Source organism: Bombina bombina, chromosome 6 (assembly GCF_027579735.1).
Source record: "Bombina bombina isolate aBomBom1 chromosome 6, aBomBom1.pri, whole genome shotgun sequence".
NCBI classification, from domain to species: domain Eukaryota; kingdom Metazoa; phylum Chordata; class Amphibia; order Anura; family Bombinatoridae; genus Bombina; species Bombina bombina.
In genome coordinates, this window is record NC_069504.1 from 990,509,982 (window position 1) to 990,530,748 (window position 20,767).

Genomic DNA, 20,767 nt, shown 5'->3' on the forward strand with positions numbered 1-20,767 from the left:
TATCCAGAAAAAATATGCCCAATGGGAAGAGCCCAGGACCTGATGGTCTAAGCATTAAATACTATAAAACATATATGCACCACCTACTGCAACCACTAACTTTTATGTTTAATTCAATCACAGCGGTAAGAGGCTTTACAGAGCACATGCTGGGAGCACATATAACAGTCCTCCCTAAGCCAGGCAAGACACCAGACAGACCTGAAAACTTCAGACCCATCTCCCTACTGAATTCAGACATAAAAATATACGCCAAAATTTTAGCCACTAGGATAAATACATTTCTCCCCATGTTGATTCACCCCGACCAGGTGGGCTTTGTGCCAGAAAGGGAGGCCCGAAAAAACACCTTAAAGGTGCTCCAACTAATGGCTCATGCTCAGACACATCAAATACCTCTGATACTAGTGTCAACAGATGCCGAAAAGGATTTCAGTAAATCCTTTATAACAAAAAATAAATAAATAAATATATATATATATATATATATATATATATATATATATATATATATATATATATATATATATATATATATATATATATATATATATATATATATATATAGATATATTGATATATAGATATTGATTGTATTAGCACATATAAGAAGATTATTGCATTGAACAATGAATATTTTTTTATTGGACAAAATTTTACAAACACATACAGGAGGAATGTATCAGAGTATATATATATATATATATATATATATATATATATACACATATACATAAGATAGATATGTAGATAGACAGAGAAAGATAAATATATTACAGATGTAACCTATTATCACACTGTAGACATATATGCGCAAAATTTACATATAGAGGTCTAGAATGATAAATATGGAGAAGTCAAATTACGATCAGTGGGATTTATCATATAATCGCACATGTGCGCCCTTGCAGAGGCGAGATGAGGCGCAGTTACAGGCGTATGTAATAGACACTACGACTTGCCTTTGATAAATCTAGCCCATAGTCTCACCAAATGTGCCTTGATAGCTCCCAGTAGAATATTGCTGCTCCAAAGCCTACCTAGGTATATTTTTTCTACAAAAGATTAAAGCAAACATGTAAGAGAAATAAATTAAAGCGCAAATTTGCCCCATGTAAAACGCAAATGTAATGGATTACTTGAAGTTAGCAACAACAACAAAAATACTACCTAAAAAAAAAAAAAACACGGGTTTGAAATGATAAATCCGGAGAACTTCCTTTTTTTGTGTGGACAAATTTATCGTAAATCACCCCACCTCGCCTTCCAAACAGCGCAAATAATAAATTAGAAATTTGTGCACACCTGTGCACCTCTCCTACCGTGAGCTGCAGAGAACTCTGAGGAGAATATAAAGGGGAATTCTCCTAGCCCTTGATAAATCTAGCTCTTAGTGTCTACTGCATACATTTCCCTAAATCATATTTTTTTCATGTGTTTTGATAATTTACAGAAAGCTTTTGAAAAACAAAAAAAAGCCGAAGACTGCTTTTCCTAACACAAACCAACTGCTTTTCCTAACACAAACCATTCATATAGGTTAGCAGCTTTAGTAAAGACCCTATTAATAAACAAATACTATGTCAACACAAGACTGAAAGAATGCAGTATTTGCACATAGAGATAAATGTGTTTCGCAAAGGGATGATTGATACTTTTCGTCCCCTAGGTTATGTTTGTTCTCACATTAATGTCTCGCTATTTAACAGCCTAGCAGTTAGAGGAAGAATATTCACAAGGTATGTTGTGGGAGGGGTCCACCCAACCGGTATCTCAATATGATGTAATCACTTCGAGTGAGACGACATTGGTTTATCCGTGTGTATAAATTTACTTTTAGCATATTATGGGCTAGATTACAAGTGGAGTGATAACGGACGCGCGATAATTAATCAGCCATTACAAGTGGCTGGTTATTGCTACATCAAGCTCACGGTGGCAATTACCACTTATAAAATTAACCAGAGATCCGATCTCTGGTTAATTTTATAAATGTTCCCCAAATGTCCCCAGAATACAATTGCACAATTTTGCACACCACTTGTAATCTGGCCCTAAATTGTTTTAGTATGTGCACTTTGGCTCTATTATATGTATTTCCCAAGTCCAGAGGCTTCATCAGATCAGTATGTTAACCATCTATCAATCAAAAAAATTACAGAATTGCGAAAGATATAGGAAATATTCCTGAGTCACTAACACAGTCAGACAGCAGATGAGCTACTGTGGAATTCACAATACCAGGAAAGAGTTGTCTCAATACAATTTATAAGTTATAACATTATAGTAAGAACATTATGAAGTAATAGCTGTTATGTGCCCACTGCAGCTCATTTTATGCCAACATTTGACTCCAATCTTATTTTCTCTTTTCACAACCCTTCCTGCCATACGTTACAGGAACTAGAATATTCAATACATAAATAGCTTTCTACTGCTCTGTGCAAATCAAAAGGTGAGAATCACAGTCACTGGCCACAGCAAATTAGCAATTCAGCCCTGGTAGATGAACACAGCCTTAGCAGAAGCTAAATGAAAGGAACATTCTGATGCAAAAACTACATGTTCTACCATGTTATAGCAGGTCATTTTTATATTGCAGATCAGAAAAAGAGGCCCGGGCATTTTAGGGCAAAGAGCGCCCCCCCCCAATCATCATTTCTTATTTAACTGTATACCAAACATGGGAAGTACAATACTTGTTTAAGTGAGAAAAACATTTTAAATTTCCAACACTCATACAACCTCACTATAACATTGAGCCTTCCCGGCCTGCAAAATATATATACATGGAAAATAACTTAAATAACACACACACACACATATATACATACATACATACATACATACATATATATATATATATATATACACACACATATATATATATATATATATATATATATATATATATATATCACACTCACTTTACTCAGTATTTTGATGCCAATTAATCCAATTCCTTAAATGATGGGTAACACACAATATATATATATTATTATTTTCCATGTGGCAAGAAACTGTCTTTCCTTTAAAGTCATTATTTTGTTCCATTCTTTTGTTTTATTGTTGACTTTTGCATTTCCACCATGAAGTCTGTGACAGAACATTTTTCAGACTTGCTAAGGTTGAGGTTTGTAAATTATTTTAACACCAGATTGTAACCAGCATGATGTCTTTTTATATAAACAAATAAAATATTGTCCCACAAGATTGCCTATTACTAACATCTCAACAATAACACTATGGTTTGAATTTCACTGAAAAAAAATATTTTTATAAAACAATAAGAAGAAGTGTAAGTCATACAAAAATACCAAAATGTAATTTCCACCGTTATAGACTTTTCTGGTAAAGCATTGGTTTGTATAGCTTATATTGCAGCCACCACCCTTTTTACTGGACCCTTAAAATAATCTAGGGACAAATGTGGTTTGTATAAAAAAAAGGAAACTGTGAACTAAGAAACGCAAGACAGTTTGTCCCATATTATGACACCAAAAAAACATGTTTTCATGCTTGCCAATAGTTCCTATTTTTCTGGGCCAATTCTGGTGTTTGGTCTCATGTCTATAGACGGGCAAAATGTTTTGGCTGGCAAACTCCTCAAGCCTACAGTTCATAAAATGCACCATGCTGCACGCACCATGCATAGTTGCATACTGTTACAACTTACAAGAGATAGTTGTGATTTTGTGAGACAGAACCTCAGCAAGTTATCCTCCTAGTCCTACCTTACAAGCAACTTGAATTGAAGCAAGTCTTCTTGCAGGCAAGCGCCAAGCACAGTTGGTCAGACGCATTCAGTCACTCACGCAATGCAACAGACAGGCAACAGACTAGAAAGACAGCAAGGACTTTAATTGGACACACAGGCAGCCCGACGAAATGACGTTAGTCAAGTCACTGGCGGAGCGCGGAGTTAGAAGTTTTAAAACACTGCTTTTCCGCACTGGGTGGCAGCCTAAATAAAATAGGCCCTCCACTCTGACTTCACCAGCGCTCACCTGCTAAGTCTGGCTACTCTCGTCAGTCTTGCTTCTCTGACTGACGGCACGCGCCATCGAAATTATTTAATTTATAAAAAAAAAAACACTATCAAATAATGCGGTGGGCGTAACTTAACTACCACGCGGCCTACTGGGCATTTGCCAGGTATGCCCAACGTTCAGTCCAGACCTGTTACTGATCCTGGCTTAATGTGTTTTTTAGGGATTCAGTAGATTCAGCTGTAAATGAATGGGGAAGATGGAGGCTACAAGCGGCATTTGGCTGTGTACTGCACCAGATTTCTTCTTGCGAAAGTGCAACGCACGAAGATCTGGATTTGCCAGGAGAGCGGACGTCATTTTCTGTTTTTCCTCTCTATCCACAATAGCCTCCTTATCTTATTTCTGTCTGATCACACAAAAGCAAGTGCTATTGAACATTAAAGGGCCACTAAACCCAAAATCTTTCTTTCATAATTCAGATAGAACATACAAATTTAAACAACATTACAATTTACTTCTATTATTTATTTTGCTTCATTTTTTAGATATCTTTATTTGAAGAAAAAGGAATGCACATGGGTGAGCCAATCACATGAGGCTTCTATGTGCAGCAACCAATCAGCAGCTACTGAGCATATCTAGATATGCTTTCCAGCAATGAATATCAAGAGAATAAAACAAATTAGATAATAGAAGTAAATTAGAAATATGTTTAAAAATGCATTCTCTTTCTAAATCATGAAAGAAAAAATGTGGGTATCATGGCCCTTTAACTCAACCCCCCCCCCTGCTAAAAGTGTAAATTATTGTACCACTGCTTTATGTTTACATAGCTTTAATATAGCTCGTACGAACGTACTGAAATTTTCAGTACAGGTGGGGATACAACAGGCACAAGAAACTATTTAACAACATACAAAATAAAGGTAAATGAGCTATTTGTTTTAAAAACAACAAAATATAATACACCACAGCAGGTAAAATAGCTCATTAAGAACATATTAAGTACACATACAGTATACTGTCCCTTTAATGTCGCTAAATAAATACTTCCCTATTAAACCACAACATTTAAAAATGACTATCATGTGAATATATATATTTTTTTTTAAAGAAATGCCATGAATTTCCCAACATTGTAAGATTACTAATAGTCAGGTAGATTACAAGTTATGCGCGTTAGAGGGTATTTAAAGAACGCAACAAAAGTTGCGTTACTTCACCCTCCATAGCGATATGGTTGCGTTGAGCTCCATACCGCACAAAATACAAATGCGGTTTTGACGTGCTTGTGCACGCTTTCCCATAGACATCAACGGGGAGAGCGTGTTAGAAAAAAACATAATTTATGCTTACCTGATAAATTCCTTTCTTCTGTTGTGTGATCAGTCCACGGGTCATCATTACTTCTGGGATATAACTCCTCCCCAACAGGAAATGCAAGAGGATTCACCCAGCAGAGCTGCATATAGCTCCTCCCCTCTACGTCAGTCCCAGTCATTCGACCAAGAATCAACGAGAAAGGAGTAACCAAGGGTGAAGTGGTGACTGGAGTATAATTTAAAAGATATTTACCTGCCTTAAAACAGGGCGGGCCGTGGACTGATCACACAACAGAAGAAAGGAATTTATCAGGTAAGCATAAATTATGTTTTCTTCTGTTATGTGTGATCAGTCCACGGGTCATCATTACTTCTGGGATACCAATACCAAAGCAAAAGTACACGGATGACGGGAGGGAAAGGCAGGCTCATTATACAGAAGGAACCACTGCCTGAAGAACCTTTCTCCCAAAAATAGCCTCCGAAGAAGCAAAAGTGTCAAATTTGTAAAATTTGGAAAAAGTATGAAGTGAAGACCAAGTTGCAGCCTTGCAAATCTGTTCAACAGAGGCCTCATTCTTAAAGGCCCAAGTGGAAGCCACAGCTCTAGTGGAGTGAGCTGTAATTCTTTCAGGAGGCTGCTGTCCAGCAGTCTCATAGGCTAAACGTATTATGCTACGAAGCCAAAAAGAGAGAGAGGTAGCAGAAGCTTTTTGACCTCTCCTCTGTCCAGAGTAAACGACAAACAAGGAAGAAGTTTGGCGAAAATCTTTAGTTGCCTGCAAGTAGAACTTGAGGGCACGAACTACATCCAGATTGTGTAAAAGACGTTCCTTCTTTGAAGAAGGATTTGGACACAAGGATGGGACAACAATCTCTTGATTGATGTTCCTGTTAGTGACTACCTTAGGTAAGAACCCAGGTTTAGTACGCAGAACTACCTTGTCTGAGTGAAAAATCAGATAAGGGGAATCACAATGTAAGGCTGATAACTCAGAGACTCTTCGAGCCGAGGAAATAGCCATTAAAAACAGAACTTTCCAAGATAACATTTTTATATCAATGGAATGAAGGGGTTCAAACGGAACACCCTGTAAAACGTTAAGAACTAAGTTTAAACTCCATGGTGGAGCAACAGCTTTAAACACAGGCTTGATCCTAGCTAAAGCCTGACAAAAGGACTGGACGTCTGGATTTTCTGACAGACGTCTGTGTAACAAGATGGACAGAGCTGAAATCTGTCCCTTTAATGAACTAGCTGATAAACCCTTTTCTAAACCTTCTTGTAGAAAAGACAGTATCCTAGCGATCCTAACCTTACTCCAGGAGTAACCTTTGGATTCGCACCAGTATAGGTATTTCCGCCATATTTTATGGTAAATCCTTCTGGTAACAGGCTTCCTAGCCTGAATTAGGGTATCAATAACCGACTCAGAAAAACCACGTTTTGATAAAATCAAGCGTTCAATTTCCAAGCAGTCAGCTTCAAAGAAGTTAGATTTTGATGTTTGAATGGACCCTGTATCAGAAGGTCCTGTCTTAGAGGTAGAGACCAAGGCGGACAGGATGACATGTCCACTAGATCTGCATACCAAGTCCTGCGTGGCCATGCAGGTGCTATTAGAATTACTGATGCTCTCTCCTGTTTGATTTTGGCAATCAATCGAGGAAGCAGCGGGAAGGGTGGAAACACATAAGCCATCCTGAAGTTCCAAGGTGCTGTCAAAGCATCTATCAGAACTGCTCCCGGATCCCTGGATCTGGACCCGTAGCGAGGAAGTTTGGCGTTCTGGCGAGACGCCATGAGATCTATCTCTGGTTTGCCCCAACGTCGAAGTATTTGGGCAAAGACCTCCGGATGAAGTTCCCACTCCCCCGGATGAAAAGTCTGGCGACTCAAGAAATCCGCCTCCCAGTTCTCCACTCCCGGGATGTGGATTGCTGACAGGTGGCAAGAGTGAGACTCTGCCCAGCGAATTATCTTTGATACTTCCATCATTGCTAGGGAGCTTCTTGTCCCTCCCTGATGGTTGATGTAAGCTACAGTCGTGATGTTGTCCGACTGAAACCTGATGAACCCCCGAGTTGTTAACTGGGGCCAAGCCAGAAGGGCATTGAGAACTGCTCTCAATTCCAGAATGTTTATTGGAAGGAGACTCTCCTCCTGATTCCATAGTCCCTGAGCCTTCAGAGAATTCCAGACAGCGCCCCAACCTAGTAGGCTGGCGTCTGTTGTTACAATTGTCCAGTCTGGCCTGCTGAATGGCATCCCCCTGGACAGGTGTGGCCGATAAAGCCACCATAGAAGAGAATTTTTGGTCTCTTGATTCAGATTCAGAGTAGGGGACAAATCTGAGTAATCCCCATTCCACTGACTTAGCATGCATAATTGCAGCGGTCTGAGGTGTAGGCGTGCAAAAGGTACTATGTCCATTGCCGCTACCATTAAGCCGATCACCTCCATGCATTGAGCTACTGACGGGTGTTGAATTGAATGAAGGACGCGGCATGCATTTTGAAGCTTTGTTAACCTGTCTTCTGTCAGGTAAATCTTCATTTCTACAGAATCTATAAGAGTCCCCAAGAATGGAACTCTTGTGAGAGGAAAGAGAGAACTCTTCTTTTCGTTCACTTTCCATCCATGCGACCTTAGAAATGCCAGAACTAACTCTGTATGAGACTTGGCAGTTTGAAAGCTTGAAGCTTGAATTAGAATGTCGTCTAGGTACGGAGCTACCGAAATCCCTCGCGGTCTTAGTACCGCTAGAAGGGCACCCAGAACCTTTGTGAAGATTCTTGGAGCCGTAGCCAATCCGAATGGAAGAGCTACAAACTGGTAGTGCCTGTCTAAGAAGGCAAACCTTAGATACCGGTGATGATCTTTGTGGATCGGTATGTGAAGGTAAGCATCCTTTAAATCCACTGTGGTCATGTACTGACCCTCTTGGATCATGGGTAAGATTGTCCGAATAGTTTCCATTTTGAACGATGGAACTCTTAGGAATTTGTTTAGAGTCTTTAAATCTAAGATTGGCCTGAAAGTTCCCTCTTTTTTGGGAACCACAAACAGGTTTGAGTAGAACCCTTGTCCTTGTTCCGACCGCGGAACCGGATGGATCACTCCCATTAATAACAGATCTTGTACGCAGCGTAGAAACGCTTCTTTCTTTATCTGGTTTGTTGACAACCTTGACAGATGAAATCTCCCTCTTGGGGGAGATAATTTGAAGTCTAGAAGGTATCCCTGCGATATGATCTCTAGAGCCCAGGGATCCTGAACATCTCTTGCCCAGGCCTGGGCGAAGAGAGAGAGTCTGCCCCCCACTAGATCCGGTCCCGGATCGGGGGCTCTCGGTTCATGCTGTCTTTGGGGCAGCAGCAGGTTTCCTGGCCTGCTTGCTCTTGTTCCAGGACTGGTTAGGCTTCCAGCCTTGCCTGTAACGAGCAACAGCTCCTTCCTGTTTTGGTGCAGTGGAGGTTGATGCTGCTCCTGTTTTAAAGTTCCGAAAGGGACGAAAATTAGACTGTCTAGCCTTAGCTTTGGCTTTGTCTTGAGGTAGGGCGTGGCCCTTACCTCCTGTAATGTCAGCGATAATCTCTTTCAAACCGGGCCCAAATAAGGACTGCCCCTTGAAAGGTATATTAAGTAATTTGGACTTAGAAGTAACATCAGCTGACCAGGATTTTAGCCACAGCGCCCTACGTGCCTGTATGGCGAATCCTGAGTTCTTAGCCGTAAGTTTGGTTAAATGTACTACGGCCTCCGAAATGAAGGAATTAGCTAGTTTAAGGACTCTAAGCCTGTCCGTAATGTCGTCTAGCGTAGATGAACTAAGGTTCTCTTCAAGCGACTCAATCCAAAATGCTGCCGCAGCCGTAATCGGCGCGATACATGCAAGGGGTTGTAATATAAAACCTTGTTGAACAAACATTTTCTTAAGGTAACCCTCTAATTTTTTATCCATTGGATCTGAGAAAGCACAGCTATCCTCCACCGGGATAGTGGTACGCTTAGCTAAAGTAGAAACTGCTCCCTCCACCTTGGGGACCGTTTGCCATAAGTCCCGAGTGGTGGCGTCTATTGGAAACATCTTTCTAAATATTGGAGGGGGTGAGAACGGCACACCGGGTCTATCCCACTCCTTAGTAACAATTTCAGTTAGTCTCTTAGGTATAGGAAAAACGTCAGTACTCGCCGGTACCGCAAAGTATTTATCCAACCTACACAGTTTCTCTGGTATTGCAACGGTGTTACAATCGTTGAGAGCTGCTAAGACCTCCCCTAGTAATACACGGAGGTTCTCCAATTTAAATTTAAAATTTGAAATATCTGAGTCCAATCTGTTTGGATCAGAACCGTCACCCACAGAATGAAGCTCTCCGTCCTCATGCTCTGCGGGCTGTGACGCAGTATCAGACATGGCCCTAGCATTGTCAGCGCACTCTGTTCTCACCCCAGAGTGATCACGCTTGCCTCTTAGTTCTGGTAATTTAGACAAAACTTCAGTCATAACAGTAGCCATATCTTGTAATGTTATCTGTAATGGCCGCCCAGATGTACTAGGCGCCAAAATATCACGCACCTCCCGGGCGGGAGATGCAGGTACTGCCGCGTGAGGCGAGTTAGTCGGCATAACTCTCCCCTCGCTGTTTGGTGAAATTTGTTCACATTGTACAGATTGACTTTTATTTAAAGTAGCATCAATACAGTTAGTACATAAATTTCTATTGGGCTCCACCTTGGCATTGGAACAAATGACACAGATATCTTCCTCTGAGTCAGACATGTTTAACACACTAGCAAAAAACTTACAACTTGGTTATAATCTTTTTTAGCAAAAAACGTACTGTGCCTCAAAGAGGTACTAACGATTAAATGACAGTTGAAATAGTGAACTGAAAAACAGTTATAGCATCAAACTTTAAAACAACAAAACTTTTAGCAAAGGTTTGTTCCCATTAGTAAAATAACAATAATTAAATTTGACATAAAAAATACAAAGCAACGTTTTTATTCACAGTCACTATAAGAATTCTCACAGCTCTGCTGAGAGAATTTACCTCCCTTCAAAGAAGTTTGAAGACCCCTGAGATCTATCAGAGATGAACCGGATCATGCAGGAAAAATAAAAGTAACTGACTGGTATTTTTTGATGCGTAGCAAAGAGCGCCAAAACGGCCCCTCCCTCTCCCACACAGCAGTGAAGAGAAACGAAACTGTCACAAATAAAGCAAAAAAACTGCCAAGTGGAAAATAATGCCCAAATATTTATTCACACAGTACCTCAGCAATGTAAACGATTCTACATTCCAGCAAAAACGTTTAACATGATAAATAGTTATTAAAAAGGATTAGTGACCTTTAATAGAGTAGTTCCGGTGAAATACCATCCCCAGAATACTGAAGTGTATACATACATGTCATTTTAACGGTATGGCAGGATTTTCTCATCAATTCCATTCAGAAAATAAAAACTGCTACATACCTCAATGCAGATTCCTCTGCCCGCTGTCCCCTGATCTGAAGCCTTTACCTCCCTCAGATGGCCGAGAACAGCAATATGATCTTAACTACTCCGGTTAAAATCATAGTAAAAAACTCTGACAGATTCTTCCTCAAACTCTGCCAGAGAAGTAATAACACGCTCCGGTGCTATTTTAAAATAACAAACTTTTGATTGAAGTCATAAAAACTAAGTATAATCACCATAGTCCTCTCACACATCCTATCTAGTCGTTGGGTGCAAGAGAATGACTGGGACTGACGTAGAGGGGAGGAGCTATATGCAGCTCTGCTGGGTGAATCCTCTTGCATTTCCTGTTGGGGAGGAGTTATATCCCAGAAGTAATGATGACCCGTGGACTGATCACACAACAGAAGAAAGGAATTTATCAGGTAAGCATAAATTATGTTTTCTTCTGTTATGTGTGATCAGTCCATAACACCTGCGATCACGGAATGAAAAGCTCCGTAACGCAGCCCCATTGATGTCTACGGGGGGAAAAAAAGTTACGTTTAAACCGAACACCCCAACATAAAAACCATGTCTAAACACCCCTAACCTGCCGCCCCCAACATCGCAGACACCTACATAATGTTATTAACCCCTAATCTGCCACCCCCGACATCGCCGCCACCTACATAAGGTTATTAACTCCTAATATGCAGCTCCCGACTTCGCCACCGCTATGAAAATTCATTAACCCATATTCCGCCGCTCCCCGACACCGCCGCCACTATAATAAACCTATTAACCCCTTAACCGCAAGCCCCCACAACAAAATATACTAAATTAAACTATTAACCCCTAAACCGAAAGCCCCCACATCGCAATAAACCCATTTAAACTAGTAACCCCTAAACCTAACGCCCCCCTAACTTTATATTAAAATTATAATTTCCCTATCTTAAATAAAATCTTACCTGTCAAATTTAAAAAACTAAGTTTAAACTACCAATGAAACTAATATAACTATTAAACTAAAATTAAACTACCAATTAAAGAAAACTAAAATACACCTTTAAAAAATCCTAACACTACTATAAAAATTAACAAAGTATCTAATTACAAAAAATAAAAAATACTAAATTACAAAAAATAACAAAACACTAAATTATGAAAAATAAAAAAGAAATTACACCTAATCTAATAGCTCTATTAAAAAAAGACCACCCCCCCAAAAAATCCCTAGCTTACAATAAACTACCATAAAGCCCTTAGAAGGTCCTTTTGTAGGTCATTGCCCTAAGTTAAACAGCTCTTTTACCTGTAAAAAAAACAAAACACAAAGACCCCCCTCCCCAAACAGTAAAACCCATCACCCAACCAATCCCCCAAAATAATAAACCTAACTAACAAAAACCTAAGATACACATTGCCATTTGTATGGGCATTGCCCTTAAAAGGGCATTCAGCTCTTTTTCATTGCCCTTAAAAGGGCATTTAGCTCTTAAGAATGCCCAAACCCTAATCTAAAAAATAAACCCACCCTAAAAAGTTTAAAAAATCCTAACACTAACCCCCGACGATCCGAAACCGGAAGTACAAAGCGACATGTGAGCGGGTCTGAAATAACTGCGCCACCAAAGTGCGCAAACAATAAGAAAACCGATATGAGGAACGGCTAAAGAAAGCCAATATCTCAAAAGTCCTGTAAACTGTTAGATATCTACCAACTGTTGTCTTTTTTTTTTTAAAAAACTACAGTCAAAGTTGATAGCCTGCATTAAATAAAGGAAATCCCTTTCCTCTGAACCCCTAGCCCAATCTCACTTCTCATACTGTGTCCCACATAAACACTGCTGTTTTAGCCTTCATTATGTCACATAAAAAGTGCAAACACATCTGTCCACAATATGACTCCTTAAGTTGAAAGGATTACTATGTCCCCAAAGGATCCACATGAGGATTAACCACTTAAGTGTGCTGTCCTCCAGAAACTAGAAGGCAAAGGCACTTACCTTAGATCCTGCAGGACAGATGCTGCTCGTTAGGTGTGGCAGGTACCTGTCATGGACCTGTAGGAAAATAAAGAACAGAATAACCAACTCTGGCTTATTTCAAAGGGGAAGCAATGTGTTAAAATAAAAGCAAGGACTACCTCACCGCCTTTTAACTGCTTAAAAGCCACCACTACTCTTACTGAAGAGATTGACGTGGACACAGCTAAAACCCCAATCCTTGCTTGCAGGGAAAAGTACCCATAAAAGGATTAAAATTTTCAGACACCAACTTCGCACAACCTCCATTGACAGAGGTAAAGAGAATGATGTCATGGACTCTCCATGTCATAGGAAAGAAAACAGCCACAATTAACAAATTTATCAAACACATATTCTAGATGTTGTGTCATAATGTTTTTTATTTTTGCGTTTCCTATTTACAGTGTGAGATAAAATGTATTTGTCCAATTAAATATGCAAATTACAGTAATGCCCAGCAGTGATGGATTATTAAACAGATGAATAGAGCCTCAATGAATCTGCTCCAATGTATAATAAGTATATGGTATCGACAGCTAATTTCAGTGTTTTTGACCACACACAAAACCAATTTTCTACTCAAAAACATCTTGGAAAACTCAGAAGAAAAAATAATTTGGGATTTTATCAAATCTCATTAGCCGTCTAATCAGGCAACAGCTGTCGGACGTCCTCCACTACAAAAAACAGGCTCTCAGGTGGGGTGGAGCACTGACGTGGAGGGTTTGTTAGATTGCGCATGCACACTGCACAGGGAGAGCCAAACATCGCCGGTCAAGTTCTCATGATGCTGTCAATCACCAGGAGAAAATACATGACCGGCACTCATTGGCTCCCCCGCAAACTAAGAGGCTGCATTAGAGATGCCTCTAAGTAGTTTTTTTAGCCGTGCTGCAGCTACAAACCACCACCTGGTTGAGCAGCAGAGCGGCTATTGATAGAGTATGGTACAAGACTGCGCAATAGAGAGAAAGCAGACCCCTATGCTGCCTCCTCCTTGCACAATATAGAGAGAAAAAATGGGGGAGGGATTTACTTTTTTATTTTTAATAAAACGTTATTTTTAAATTTCGAAATGCCCCAAATATCAGGTGCCTTGTCTGCCTCCTATAATTGCACGTCCCTGCGTCAAATATAAGGGGAAAAAAGGCCCATAAAGCATTCTGGGTAGTGATCACTTTCAAAGGGACCCACCATATACCATGATAAGTATAGGGGTCATTTATCGGCGATCCCATAATGCATTTTCAGTGGCAAGAAACAATGGGAAATGGGTGACTGTCGATTGTACCGACATTGAAAAACTCTCATCAGGAGACGTTATCCTGATGATAAATGATCTAATGATGTGCAGCAAACGGAAGAAAAAAGTCCAGCACACTTACCAAACGTTAATCTGTGCAGGCCACTGATGTCTGCCAACATCAACTTACAATCAAGTGAAATAAATGTAGCTGCACCAGTAATGTCAGCAATTCAAAATGTTTTTTTTATTCCCTGGCTATGAAAAAAAAATTACAACAACGTTTTGGGAGTAAAACATTGTTGTAATTTTTTGCTCATAGTCTGGGAATAAAAAACCTTTTGAATTACTGGTCAGCTACAATTATCTAATGATGGACTCAACCCCATAGTTTACCTAATTTAGTAAGAGCATTTTTGCATTTTATTGATCCTAGCAATTTTCCTTTAAAATATCCCTTTAACCAACTGCTTAGGGATATCTGGAACTGTATCTCATAACTATTTTAATAAGAATAAAATATATTGGTAACTGTATACATACAGGGTACTTAAAGGGATATGAACATACTATTTTAAACAACTTTCCAATGTACTTCTATTAACATTTTATTTGTTTTCTTGTTATCCTTTGTTGAAAAGCAGGAAGGTAAGATCAGGAGTGTGCACATGTCCTTAGCACTATATGGCAGCAATTATGCAACAAAGTTATAGATTAGGAAGAGCACTAGATGGCAGCACTATTTCCTGTCATGTAGTGCTCCAGACATGTGCACGCTACCTATCTAGATATCTCTTCAACAAAGAATAACTTGAAAACAAAGCAAATTTGATAATATAAGTAAATCATGATTCAGATAGATCATACAATTTTAAACATCTTTCCAATTTATTTTCTATTAACAAATGTAATTTGTTTTCTTGGTATCCTTTGCTAAAGGAGCAGTAATGCACTACTGGGAGCTAGCTGAACACATCAGACAAGAGACATATGTGCAGCCGCCAATCAGCAGCTAGCTACTAGTAGTGTTTTGTTGCTCCTGAGCCTACCTAGCTATGCTTTTCAATAAAGCATAGCAAAAGAACAAAGCAAATTTGATAATAGAAGTAAACTGGAAAGTAGTTTAAAATTGTATGTTCCATTTGAATCCTAGAAGAAAAAAAATTGGGTTTCATATCCCTTTAACATTTACTTTATTTCTATTATTTAAACTGAAAATATAACTTACTGACTTATGGCTCCCAATTCTTTTTTTGGATTCAAAACCGTTCAAGAATTCAAACTCAGAAGAAGTGTCCTAAAAAGTAAAGTGCAAAATGAATAAACAAATAGATAAAAACACAGACAATAACAATAAAGAAATAAAAACATTATTAAAAATATTAATAGAAAAACAAAGAAAACAAATAGAGGACATTAAAGAAATTGGATTTAAAAACAAATTAACTTATTAATATTAATTGAAGAAAAAGAAGTAAAGTATATTTCCTAATGTCCACAAAGTTTATAGAATATTAGGCTGTATTTTTGTTGCTATATTTGCTGCTATATCTCTTAAGGATATAATAAAATGAATCATGCAACTTTGTTTATCTCTTATAATATGTGAAGTGTGCGTTCATTAAAATAATACGGAACCCACAGTATGAAAGGGACAATCTACTCTTGTTACTGTTTAAAAAACATAATTTATGCTTACCTGATAAATTCCTTTCTTCTGTAGTGTGATCAGTCCACGGGTCATCATTACTTCTGGGATATTAACTGCTCCCCTACAGGAAGTGCAAGAGGATTCACCCAGCAGAGCTGCATATAGCTCCTCCCCTCTACGTCACTCCCAGTCATTCGACCAAGGACCAACGAGAAAGGAAAAGCCAAGGGTGAAGTGGTGACTGGAGTATAAATTAAAAAATATTTACCTGCCTTAAAAACAGGGCGGGCCGTGGACTGATCACACTACAGAAGAAAGGAATTTATCAGGTAAGCATAAATTATGTTTTCTTCTGTTAAGTGTGATCAGTCCACGGGTCATCATTACTTCTGGGATACCAATACCAAAGCAAAAGTACACGGATGACGGGAGGGATAGGCAGACTCTTTATACAGAAGGAACCACTGCCTGAAGAACCTTTCTCCCAAAAATAGCCTCCGATGAAGCAAAGGTGTCAAATTTGTAAAATTTGGAAAAAGTATGAAGCGAAGACCAAGTTGCAGCCTTGCAAATCTGTTCAACAGAGGCCTCATTCTTGAAGGCCCAAGTGGAAGCCACAGCTCTAGTAGAATGAGCTGTAATTCTTTCAGGGGGCTGCTGTCCAGCAGTCTCATAAGCTAAACGAATTATGCTACGAAGCCAAAAAGAAAGAGAGGTAGCGGAAGCTTTTTGACCTCTCCTCTGCCCAGAGTAAATGACAAACAGAGAAGACGTTTGTCGGAATTCCTTAGTTGCCTGCAAGTAAAATTTTAGAGCCCGGACAACATCCAGGTTGTGCAGTAGACGTTCCTTCTTTGAAGAAGGATTTGGGCATAAAGAAGGAACAACAATCTCTTGATTGATATTCCTGTTAGTAACTACCTTAGGTAAGAACCCAGGTTTAGTACGCAGGACTACCTTATCCGAATGAAAAATCAAATAAGGAGAATCACAATGTAAGGCTGATAATTCAGAGACTCTTCGAGCCGAGGAAATAGCCATTAAAAATAGAACTTTCCAAGATAACAACTTTATATCAATGGAATGAAGGGGTTCAAACGGAACGCCCTGTAAAACATTAAGAACAAGGTTTAAACTCCATGGTGGAGCAACAGTTTTAAACACAGGCTTAATCCTGGCCAAAGCCTGACAAAAAGCCTGGACGTCAGGAACTTCTGACAGACGTTTGTGTAACAGAATGGACAGAGCTGAGATCTGTCCCTTTAATGAACTAGCAGATAAACCCTTTTCTAAACCTTCTTGTAGAAAAGACAATATCCTAGGAATCCTAACCTTACTCCAAGAGTAACCTTTGGATTCACACCAATGTAGGTATTTACGCCATATCTTATGGTAAATCTTTCTGGTAACAGGTTTCCTAGTCTGTATTAAGGTACTAATAACTGACTCAGAAAACCCACGTCTTGATAAAATTAAGCGTTCAATTTCCAAGCAGTCAGCTTCAGAGAAGTTAGATTTTGATGTTTGAAGGGACCCTGTATCAGAAGGTCCTGTTTCAGAGGTAGAGACCAAGGCGGACAGGATGACATGTCCACCAGGTCTGCATACCAAGTCCTGCGTGGCCACGCAGGTGCTATTAGAATCACTGATGCTCTCTCTTGTTTGATTCTGGCTATCAATCGAGGAAGCAACGGGAAGGGTGGAAACACGTAAGCCATCCTGAAGTCCCAAGGTGCTGTCAGAGCATCTATCAGGACTGCTCCTGGATCTGGACCCGTAACGAGGAAGCTTGGCGTTCTGTCGAGACGCCATGAGATCTATCTCTGGTTTGCCCCAACGTCGAAGTATTTGGGCAAAGACCTCCGGATGAAGTTCCCACTCCCCCGGATGAAAAGTCTGACGACTTAAGAAATCCGCCTCCCAGTTCTCCACTCCCGGGATGTGGATTGCTGACAGCGAATTATCTTTGATACTTCCATCATAGCTAGGGAGCTTCTTGTCCCTCCCTGATGGTTGATGTAAGCTACAGTCGTGATGTTGTCCGACTGAAACCTGATGAACCCCCGAGTTGTCAACTGGGGCCAAGCCAGGAGGGCATTGAGAACTGCTCTCAATTCCAGAATGTTTATTGGCAGGAGACTCTCCTCCTGACTCCATAGTCCCTGAGCCTTCAGGGAATTCCAGACGGCACCCCAACCTAGAAGGCTGGCGTCTGTTGTTACAATTGTCCAGTCTGGTCTGCTGAATGGCATCCCCCTGGACAGGTGTGGCCGAGAAAGCCACCATAGAAGAGAATTTCTGGTCTCTTGATCCAGATTCAGAGAAGGGGATAAGTCTGAGTAATCCCCATTCCACTGACCTAGCATGCACAGTTGCAGTGGTCTGAGGTGTAAGCGTGCAAAGGGTACTATGTCCATTGCCGCTACCATTAAGCCGATTACCTCCATACATTGAGCCACTGACGGGTGTTGAATGGAATGAAGAGTGCGGCAAGCACTTTGAAGTCTTGATAGCCTGTCCTCTGTCAGGTAAATCTTCATTTCTACAGAATCTATAAGAGTCCCCAGGAAGGGAACTCTTGTGAGTGGAACGAGTGAACTTTCTTCCATCCATGTGACCTTAGAAATGCCAGCACTAACTCTGTATGAGATTTGGCAGTTTGAAAGCTTGAAGCTTGTATCAGAATGTCGTCTAGGTATGGAGCTACCGAGATTCCCCGCGGTCTTAGTACCGCCAGAAGAGCACCCAGAACCTTTGTGAAGATTCTTGGCGCTGTAGCCAATCCGAATGGAAGAGCCACAAACTGGTAATGCCTGTCTAGGAAGGCAAACCTTAGGTACCGGTAATGATCTTTGTGAATCGGTATGTGCAGGTAAGCATCTTTTAAATCTACAGTGGTCATGTACTGACCCTCTTGGATCATAGGTAAAATTGTCCGAATAGTCTCCATCTTGAACGATGGAACTCTTAGGAATTTGTTTAGGATCTTTAAGTCCAGGATTGGTCTGAAAGTTCCCTCTTTTTTGGGAACCACAAACAGATTTGAGTAAAACCCCTGTCCCTGTTCCGATCGTGGAACTGGATGGATTACTCCCATTAACAAGAGCTCTTGTACGCAGCGTAGAAAAGCCTCTTTCTTTGTCTGGATTGTTGACAATCTTGACAGATGAAATCTCTCTCTTGGAGGAGAGTATTTGAAGTCCAGAAGGTATCCCTGAGATATTATCTCTAGCGCCCAGGGATCCTGAACATCTCTTGCCCAAGCCTGGGCGAAGAGAGAAAGTCTGCCCCCCACTAGATCCGATCCCGGATCGGGGGCCCTCAATTCATGCTGTTTTGGGGGCAGCAGCAGGTTTCCTAGTCTGCTTGCCCTTGTTCCAGGACTGGTTAGGTTTCCAGCCTTGTCTGTAGCGAGCAACAGCTCCTTCCTGTTTTGGTGCAGAGGAAGTTGATGCTGCTCCTGCTTTGAAATTACGAAAGGAACGAAAACTAGACTGTCTAGTCTTGGCTTTGGCTTTGTCCTGAGGCAGGGCATGGCCTTTACCTCCTGTAATGTCAGCGATAATCTCTTTCAACCCGGGCCCGAATAAGGTCTGCCCTTTGAAAGGTATATTAAGCAATTTAGACTTAGAAGTAACATCAGCTGACCAGGATTTTAGCCACAGCGCCCTGCGTGCCTGAATGGCGAATCCTGAATTCTTCGCCGTAAGTTTAGTAAGATGTACTACGGCCTCCGAAATGAATGAATTAGCTAGTTTAAGGACTCTAAGCCTGTCCGTAATGTCGTCCAGAGTAGCTGAACCAATGTTCTCTTCCAGAGACTCAATCCAGAATGCCGCTGCAGCCGTGATCGGCGCAATGCATGCAAGGGGTTGCAATATAAAACCTTGTTGAACAAACATTTTCTTAAGGTAACCCTCTAACTTTTTATCCATTGGATCTGAAAAAGCACAGCTATCCTCCACCGGGATAGTGGTACGCTTAGCTAAAGTAGAAACTGCTCCCTCCACCTTAGGGACCGTTTGCCATAAGTCCCTTGTGGTGGCGTCTATTGGAAACATTTTTCTAAATATCGGAGGGGGTGAGAACGGCACACCGGGTCTATCCCACTCCTTAGTAACAATTTCAGTAAGTCTCTTAGGTATAGGAAAAACCTCAGTACTCGTCGGTACCGCAAAATATTTATCCAACCTACACATTTTCTCTGGTATTGCAACTGTGTTACAATCATTCAGAGCCGCTAACACCTCCCCTAGTAATACACGGAGGTTTTCCAGTTTAAATTTAAAATTTGAAATATCTGAATCCAGTCTGTTTGGATCAGAACCGTCACCCACAGAATGAAGTTCTCCGTCCTCATGTTCTGCCACCTGTGACGCAGTGTCTGACATGGCCCTAATATTATCAGCGCACTCTGTTCTCACCCCAGAGTGATCACGCTTACCTTTTAGTTCTGGTAATTTAGCCAAAACTTCAGTCATAACAGTAGCCATATCCTGTAATGTGATTTGTAATGGCCGCCCAGCTGTACTCGGCGCTACAATATCACGCACCTCCCTCTGAGCGGGAGATGTAGGTACTGACACGTGAGGCGAGTTAGTCGGCATAACTCTCCCCTCGTTGTTTGGTGAAATTTGTTCAATTTGTACAGATTGATTTTTATTTAAAGTAGCATCAATACAGTTAGTACATAAATTTCTATTGGGCTCCACTTTGGCATTGCAACAAATGACACAGGTATCATCTTCTGAATCAGACATGTTTAACACACTAGCAAATAAACTTGCAACTTGGAAATACAATTCAAATAGAATAATATTAAAACGTACTGTGCCTTTAAGAAGCACAGAAGATCTATGACAGTTAAAAATTAATAAATTGAAACAGTTATAGCCTCAATCCTTGTAAACAACACAACTTTAGCAAAGGTTTAATCCCATTAGCAAAGATAACAATTTCTGAAAGCAGGAAACAAATTACAGAATAAAAGTTTTTATTTCAGTCAAACTATAATTCTCACAGCTCTGCTGAGAGAAATTACCTCCCTCAAAATAAGTTTTGAAGACCCCTGAGCTC

At 40.3% G+C, this 20,767-nt stretch overlaps 1 protein-coding gene across 5 annotated transcripts in view; it reads right to left on the bottom strand.

Moving 5' to 3' along the window:
• Positions 1-20,767, bottom strand: part of TNIP1 (TNFAIP3 interacting protein 1) — a 229,059-nt gene that overhangs the window by 97,002 nt on the left and 111,290 nt on the right. For 4 of the 5 annotated variants that reach the window (XR_008402915.1, XM_053718673.1, XM_053718675.1 and 1 more), the window contains 2 exons: positions 15,269-15,337; positions 12,777-12,833 (listed from right to left, as the gene is read on the bottom strand). Coding sequence is in view for 4 of the 5 variants with exons in the window: in XM_053718673.1 (XP_053574648.1) it covers positions 12,777-12,833; positions 15,269-15,337 (126 nt within the window). In the remaining variant the exon portion in view is untranslated. The remainder of the gene's footprint in view (positions 1-12,776; positions 12,834-15,268; positions 15,338-20,767) is intronic. The other variant, XM_053718676.1, reaches the window with a different exon arrangement.